The sequence below is a fragment of the Saccoglossus kowalevskii genome, chromosome 15 (assembly GCF_978046115.1).
Source record: "Saccoglossus kowalevskii chromosome 15, keSacKowa6.1, whole genome shotgun sequence".
NCBI lineage: Eukaryota > Metazoa > Hemichordata > Enteropneusta > Harrimaniidae > Saccoglossus > Saccoglossus kowalevskii.
In genome coordinates this window covers 18,511,467-18,520,035 of record NC_140655.1, presented here as the reverse complement: position 1 = coordinate 18,520,035, position 8,569 = coordinate 18,511,467, and the positions used below count along the sequence as shown (strand labels likewise).

General features: G+C 37.6%; 1 protein-coding gene across 1 annotated transcript; it reads right to left on the bottom strand.

Annotated features, from left to right (window-relative positions):
- Positions 1-1,575: 1,575 nt before the first annotated feature.
- LOC102810116 (tumor necrosis factor receptor superfamily member 11B-like) lies at positions 1,576-6,906 on the bottom strand. Its single transcript, XM_085490533.1, has 5 exons — positions 6,758-6,906; positions 4,668-4,843; positions 4,032-4,128; positions 3,303-3,426; positions 1,576-2,019 (listed from the first exon to the last, which is right to left on the bottom strand). Exons 1-5 carry the CDS (start codon positions 6,815-6,817, stop codon positions 1,706-1,708), a joined length of 771 nt encoding a protein of 256 aa, XP_085346659.1. The 5' UTR covers positions 6,818-6,906; the 3' UTR covers positions 1,576-1,705.
- Positions 6,907-8,569: the final 1,663 nt, after the last annotated feature.

Below are 8,569 nucleotides of genomic sequence, written 5' to 3'. Positions count from 1 at the left end.
ATTATTCCATATTATCTCATACGCAGGGGAAATAAACTCATACTGTGTAACATTACTCCATACATTTAGCATTTCCCAATAAAACGGTGGTAATTTAATATGTAGTGTGTTTATTGAGAGGTTGCATCTAAAAATTAATTTTCCCCCAAGAGGTTTTAAATAAAGATCTAGGAACCGTTTCCATGGATGACAATATGATGACAAATACCTTTTAACCCAGTTAATTTTAAAAGCTTTCTGCATAGCACAAATATCCAACATCCCTAACCCACCATATTTTTGAATTAATCTTTTTGACATCAGATTGATTAATATTAATCCGATTTAACATATAAAGAAATTTGGGTATAACAACTGATTTAATGATTTGTATTTTACCAATTTTGAAAGTTTACGTGATGTACGCAATGTGATGTTACGTGAAACGTGTGTTCCACCGTTACCTAGAAACCTGCGCCCTCTGGTGTGAAAACTTTCCAATTTTGTCTGCGTGGGGAGAGGGGTGATTTCCTAGGGTAAACGTTCGACAGCTCACCAGAACGCAAGGGAAAGCGATTACTATAAATTGCGCGCGGAACATCGACTGAGGGCGCTATAACTTGAAAATTGTCAATTGATTTGTCACCACTTACCGACGATTGGTCAAATAAATGCCGCTCAGTAGCAACGCAATACATCCAACCGCGTGTATTTATTTTCAAGTGCTTTCTTAATTCAAAACATAAAGTTTCACTTTTTATGAAAAATGCGATCTTTAATAAGACGATAAGATGCAAACATGAATTACATTGCAAATATAAAAAATATACATAAGTTTGAATCAACCAATAGAAACGTCGTCAGGTTATCAGGAAACACAGCAACAAAAATGTATGAACAGTCAGAATTTGGTAAGGCTTCATACTTGGTGGTATAAGCACTGTTCACAGTTAATGAGCCAAATCTGCACCCGAGAAGACGCGATTGAAACAGACCAGAGAGCACAATGTGACAGTGAGGGCGTAACTTGATCTCGAACGACTTTTAAAGCGGAAAGGGGTCGTCATTTACATACGCAGGATAATTCCTAAGCGACGATAACGCCGCACGCTATACACGCAAATACTCAAGATGGGTAGACGCTTATTTGTAAACAAAAAACGATACGGCCATCTGACGCATGCGTAGGTGACGACTCCCCCGGTTAAAGTGATTTCAATAAGTGACCTGTATGTCATCAAAGTATATTTATGCAAAATTGTTTACAAATAAACATATCTATCTTTGCCTCTTCATTGCCATATCACACTGAGACAAGAAATACAAGCCCGACGTTAGTTGACAAAATACAAAATACCCAACCTTAAGATCACTTTGATTAAATATTCACAAATACATATTTAGAATAAATAATATCTATAAATAAATGGGGCAGTTTCCGATTTTGACAAATTAATAACATAAAGTCAGTTTTATTGACAGATAAAATATATTCACATTATCAAAAAGACGAGTCTGATATATATATCAGACAAATATATATATATATACATATATATATTTTGTTCACTCATAAAAAACGCTACTTCAGATATGTTATTCGGTGTAAAAATACGATATAGTTTCCAATATTAAAATATTGATATTAAATTATTATTTGTCTGATAATTGAAGGCACCCCCTAACGCCAAAAATAATAATCCTTGGCAAAAACTCTGAGAAACCTTCAATTTGAGGCCAGCTTAGAACGTTTTCTGCCTCTGCGTTCTTTTCTATCTTTGCGTTTCATTTTTCTTTGGTTCCTTTTCTCTTCGCGAAGTTTCCTCTTTTGCAACCTCTTTGCTTTCCTGTCACTAATAGGTTCTACTTCTATAACATTACTGCTGCAAGTGACATCAAATGTCCCATTGCCGGGATGGCCTACGACCATGTTGTAGGCTGTGCAGTTTGTGTGTGGTTGGCAGCGCGAGACGCTGTCGTAAACATCGCTGTAACTTCCCTTGCGGCATTTACCACATTTCACGTCTCTGGTTGATGTACCTGTGAAAGATAAAATGTGGTAGTAAGTAGAATATTGGTACTCATATGCGATGGCCAAAATGGTTATTTAAATCATAGAGGTAGAAAACTTATCATGTATTTTTAAATTTTACTGCAGAAATTTGCGGATTTTTTTGTTATCAATGCCTAAAGTTGGACGACTGTTGCGATGAAAAATGTCAGGAAATAAGTAATCAGTAACTCATCTTGGAAGCGTCCATGTGCAGAATTTCCGGTACCTACAAGTGTAAAATGACCTTTGTGATCCGACAAAGGTCATTGCGCATGCACAAAGCTTTTATTTATGGTTGCGCATTCAATTTTATAGACGATGTTTAAACGGAATTTATTTCATTCTCATGTGTAAATAAGCGGCTATCATCATGTAGATAAAACGAATCCTAAATAAAAACGATAAGTGGTTTAACCAGAGCGATGACAAAGGATGTTTATAGGATTAACACAGGCCTAAATAGCGTCCTCACTCCTTCTCTTTTACCTCCAAGGTAAAGGCTGATCAACTAATGGATCGTCCGGCACGTTAAGTGGCGCAATAAACCTTCCGGCCAAATAGTGGTCACGTTGCTAGAGAATTTTTTACCGAATAAATTTAGAGAAAATAGACGTAATTGGCTATTAGATACTTGAACAAAAAATGCGAAAAAAAAAGAATAATATGGGTGGAATTTTATAAAACGTGACAAAAATTTACTTTGGTCAAGTAACGGTACTGGCCGGGTTAAGTAGACAATTTACCTGGAAGTATCGAGACTAGGGTGTAAGCAAGAAGCATGCCCGTTGTCATGACGTCAAATACAAACTTGTCAGTCTGCTGATATCAGGTAAAAGGGAATATGAGCACAGTATCACGTTGCACGTCATATCCGGTATGCGCGCGTATGTGAAACATAGATTTCGGGGAAAGTGCACAAGCTGGTTCAAATTTTCTCAGTGTTTGTTACATAAATAAGGCATTTTTCTATTAAAGTTGCACTCTCACAGCATGATAATACGGGGTGTGCGGTCATCATACACTGCATGAAACGGATATTTGAGGATTCGCTTTTGTTCCGAATAACCGCGGGAATGTAAATCTTAATCAATCCACGCGGATTAGAACATGATTCAAAAGCCTTAGAATTAAATTAAATCAAATAGAAAGCATACGTGAATTCGTTGCGTTAAATATCGCGCATATTCATACCATCAATACTCACAGTGCAACTTTAAAAGGCGACCTCTTTCCACACATTTTGATACGTTAGTAATAAATATTTACCTACCATTTCTCGAGACACCACTACCAGGTGGACATTTCGTGTGAGGTCTACACAAGTCGCCTGTTTTATAATAGCCTCTTTTGCACACGCACGTGCGTTTTTGAGTAGGTGAGCATTCGTTTTCAACCTAAAACGAGAGTGAATGTCCGTTTTGAACATAGACCGTTGAGGGCAGAATACACAACTGGAAGACATTATTCGCAACTGGAAATCAAGTCTAGTCTTAATCTGAACTAAATAATTATTTTAAAATGTTTCAAAATAATAAATTTGTCGGAAACCAAATATGAAGGCACTATTTTATTAACCAATATAGCATAACATTCGAACGTTGACTGAAATCAGTAGAATCATGGAAGGTACCTTCCATGGTAGAATGAAACATCGGCAGAAACAGGAACATATAACCAATTGTCAGATATGCAAATACGTACGTGCAAATATGTCGTGGATTCAATAAATACCCTCAAAATGACCCCCACGAAGTCTTAAAGGAAGTGTATATATTATTGCCCATCTCTGAGAAAACTAAGGAAGTTATACCCATTACACAGGAATACCCCGTATGTTTTTCCGTCCGACCAAATTGGGTATATCATTCACCATAAATTATTCCTGTTCAGTGTTGTCACGTGATGATTTGCGCCAGCTTGTAGGACTACATCATTAGTTATGTCTACATATTATATACTACACAATGTGTAGATTTTTATTGAAATAACTACAACTTACCACTTCATATCGACTTGTACAATACGTTGAACAGTACTGGCATTGCTCACACTGATTCCAAAATGTCATATAGTGACCATCAGCACACGGCGAACATCTGTTAATTAAAAATTAATTCTGACGTAACTATATTGATTAGCTAATTTTCATATTGTTGTCGGTATGCATAAAAAACTTCCCCCCACATTATTGAACAAGATAACGTAGTTATTTTCAAAAATGCTGTAACATGGGGTAGTGTTCACGGAGTGGAAAGCATGTTTACAGACGGGCTATCATAGCGGACGTGTTATGCTCACATTGCGTGACATCTCATACGTCGTCGAGAAACTGATAAACCCGGGTGACGTCGGGGGTAGATGCAGGAATTCAGATAATATATTCTCATTTCCTCTTTCAAAGTATGAACAATGACGATTACTCTGCTTGTAGTTCGGGATATATTGACAATTTGTTATAACTTCTGCTTTTCCCTTCTTGTTTTCAAAGTACAGAATGAAACTTGAATGTATTTAGACTAAAATAATACTTCCGGGAAACTGTTCCCTCATCTTATTCATGGAGGTACGGCTTCATGTCTTATTCAAGTTCTTTCGCCATCTTGTGTCAAGAAATCTACACGCCATTCATACTTACATAGTGGAACTGTTTTCTGTGCATTGTTCAACGAGGTGCGTTCCAGGGGCACAAAGCTCACATGTCAACGACCTTTTATTCGTGACTGGATCGATAGCTCTGAAGGTTTTCTCTTCGCAGTGGTTGTACTTGCATTTTTTGGCACACCTTTTTGGGACTGTTATAAGGCCATGAACCTGGAAGGATTACATGAATCATATTATAATTAAAACTTTCATCCAGCCAGGCACAGTCTCTCTGTCACGGTGATCCAGGTCAAAGTTTAAGCATGCACTTGCAATGAACGACATTCGGAGCAATTTGAAATCATGGCGGACATTTATATTGACGAATGAAAATGTGTTATGTAATTCGTCGTTTTTAGATTTTGTGGCACGTGAGATTCTATGGTCTCGCGTGATGGCTGAAGTATATTTTGAGTAACGGGAACACAAGAAAAATATTCAACTTTGAATTAACCAAATTCATTATCATACTGTCACATACTGTTAAGACCGAGTTTCGTGATTATTTGGGCACAATACACCAGCAAAGTTATTATGAAGCAACTAGATAATTTCTAATTGTTATTCAGTGAGACCATATTGCTATACTATTCCTACATTGGAGTAGTCGAAATGTTCTGGATGAAGGGAAGTGGGGCCCGGCCGGGGGTGATTGAATCAGACGAATGTGATAGCGGTGGCGTCATCTTAAATTATCCTGGAGATTGAGCTTGGAGAATTATGTCTCTAATAAACTAAATAAAGTATAGAATGTGTCTGACAAGCGTTATTATGATGGCGTTACAGTTTCACTGGCTTCTCTTCAAATACCAAACTCTTCCCTAAGTTCATTGTGTGGTTGTCGAGGTCACGGTCTCCCTTGGTAGTGATACGTAATGGGGAGACGTTCATTGCAAACGAAATACCCAGGCGCTTAGCTACAGTGTACAGCGAAACCAAGCGAGCTTGGACCTTTAGGCCAAATCCATAATTTCAGTGTCAATCATATTGGTGCGTTCCAATGACCGACCACAAAACACAGTACACAATTACGTGTTTCAGCAAGTTTGTACAAACCCCTGTGGTTATTTTAAACTGACCCACCACGCCATCTTGCATTATATACCCCCCCCCAGTGCTAACAGAACATCATATGAGACCATAATCGTTCACTGATTTCGCAAGATCTTCCGAATCAAGTTTGAATAGTCACGTGCTCGTCTATGGGTCAGTCACGGGTGCGCCCAAAAACGAATTCGAAAGTCGCAGGTTAACATTCCACCATGACACAAACACAAACTCAACAATGTAGATCATGAAATATGCTTTGCATTCCACGGATAACATGTTTAATTAAACTTTGAACACATTCAGTATGTGTATGAGTCAGTACCACGGGAAGTGAAAATGCATGCCAACAATAAAGCGCCCACCCACAACTCGGGCGGGTCCTTGCAGTAAACTGAATAGGTTGTTGTCGGTTATATCATAAGGTCTATGTTTATATGTGTCTCAAATACTAGTATTCAAGAGTAGATAACACCATAAATAAGGGTAAATTGAGCAATGACATAATACAAATTGCGCCGCGTGACCCCTTGCTTTGAATTCCTGCCAAAGAAAGTGACGTTGATTGTTTCGTTTATTGATATGGTAACAGTTATACTCGAGTAATTTCAACTTTTGTTTTATAGTTATCTTTATATGTATCTTTTATATGTTTTTTTTTTTCGCCACGCCTAAGTATTATGACGAAATCTATTTGCCGAGTTTTACATAAGTCCAGTAGAGAAATGTGAAAACAGGACGATGACTGCACACCCTATTGAATAGGAAAGCGCTAAATCTCGCGCTCAGTTTTTAAGGAACTGTGCCTAAACCATTGAAAGGAGACCGTGACCCGACCGTTTGGACTCGGTTAAACACGTACCAAGTTTGTCACGTGAATCTCGAAAAACAATAGTCTATTGTTGTCTGAAATCAATTCCGTCGCCATTGCGACACTGCAGACCGAAGTCCGTGCAATGTGTGCAGTACCAACATTTAGAACGGTTAATGTGTTTCTCACCGCTTCTAAGGTGTGCCGGGAAATCCCGTTATACTTACTGATAATTCTGCTATAAGTAGTACCAACCACAATATTTCTATAGTAACATGACGTGACATTCTCGATAATAACTCAAGCAAAAGCAGCGTGGTGACGTTGGCGGTTCGACCAACAAGTTTGTAATGACACTGATACTCAGTAAACAAGTACGGAATGGGGGAATTCCCAGTGACGTATGACGCATTCTCAATTGGCCGAGAATAAACGTGACGTCAGGGAAAAGAAGAACGCGCAGTGGCTATTCTTGTATTGAATACCGTAGCCATTTTCTTACACAAGAAGTATAATTACTTTTACTGAATATATTTCACATAAATTATTAGAACTTTACATACTATATATATTTATTTACTGATTGACACTATAGCCGTGATTATGGTTGCATTCATAATTTGTAGTTATTATACGAATCCAATACTGCAAATGACACTACCGGTATATCATATACCTCTCCAAACAAAGCACTCTCCATACAGAATTACCAATGAATACTCATATATACTTTTAGTAGAGCAGTGTTTGTGAATTATAAGTTTTTGTTATCGTGGCCGTAACGTACGATCTCTACATGATACCGTGATTTTTTTCTGTACATATATTTCACTTTGTCTATCGCCCCAGAATTTCTAATGGTCCACCCCTGAACAACTCGTGATATGACGTCAACACCCGCGCATAGATAAGATGACCCTCTAGCTTTGTGCCGCGGCGTCGGTTAGATCACAAGACGACGACTCTCGATAAACAAAATCACAATCAATCAAGCCATCAGGTGTACACCACAGTGTAATTACGTATGCTCTTGTGTATCCCCGAATGTTTCCAATAAACCATGCTCAGTCAGACCTTTGGTAATCAGCTGACCACGACAACATAAAATAAAAAAAAAAATAATCGACCTTATTGAACAGAAACGAGTTACGGTATGCACTCGGTCATTGATCCGAATTCCCAGCAGACAAATAAAAATCATTTATTTTATTAGGAGATAAAATAGTCTGACTAGATGGCTCCAAAGAAAATCAACAAAACTGAATAAATCCCGTCTTGTAGTGTGAATGTAATTAGATTACATGGGTTCAAAGTTGTATAGATTATTTTGATACCAGATATATCATGAAGTTTTATTTATATTAAGAAATAGTTTCACGTGATTTTATTTATTTACTAGTGCCTTAGGAAGCGATCTCATACTCTGACACGATATTGCTACGCACAGTCAAGACTCGGTGAAAAACAATTTTCTAGAGAATAACATGCGGTTGTGATCAGTTAAAAATCAAGGTTACTTCCTAATACTTCGCAAAAGTTGACGTGGTTATCTTGATTTGCATACAGTTCGGATATTAAAATGCGTATTAAAATATCATCTATTATTTCCATAATACACGCTTTGGGGAGGGGGTGAATTGATCTAAATCATGCTGCTTACAGTGTGAATAAATCCCTTAGAGTTAATTTTACTTAGACTACTGGGACGATGTGGATAACACAATAATAGCATTGATACAACTTTGAATGAGTTTACTACGTAATAGAATCGAAAATATATACGAGTAATATCATTGGATCGATTAAAATGCGCCCTCAGAGGCGATATAAATCCGACTGACTTGTGAGGGCCAATGACGGGAATAACAACTAACACAGCAATGCACCGTCTCACCTTACTTATGATTATAATGAGGGTGACAATGCATATTAGCTAATGTTAAGTGAAACAGTTTGGTACGTTAATTTACAATTCTACACACCTACCTGTTTCCTGATCACCCTCTAATCATGACTAGACTAGCGATCACTCCCTGTAC

What these genes read in the sequence shown, in the direction of transcription:
- LOC102810116 (XM_085490533.1), bottom strand. Translation starts at nt 6,817, where the DNA reads ATGTCACGTCATGTTACTATAGAAATATTGTGGTTGGTACTACTTATA. An exon ending in ACAGAAAACAGTTCCACTAT is followed by an intron (nt 4,129 to 4,667) that starts GTAAGTATGAAT and finishes TTTAATTAACAG; the next exon opens with ATGTTCGCCGTGTGCTGATG. An exon ending in GTACAAGTCGATATGAAGTG is followed by an intron (nt 3,427 to 4,031) that starts GTAAGTTGTAGT and finishes CTCTCGTTTTAG; the next exon opens with GTTGAAAACGAATGCTCACC.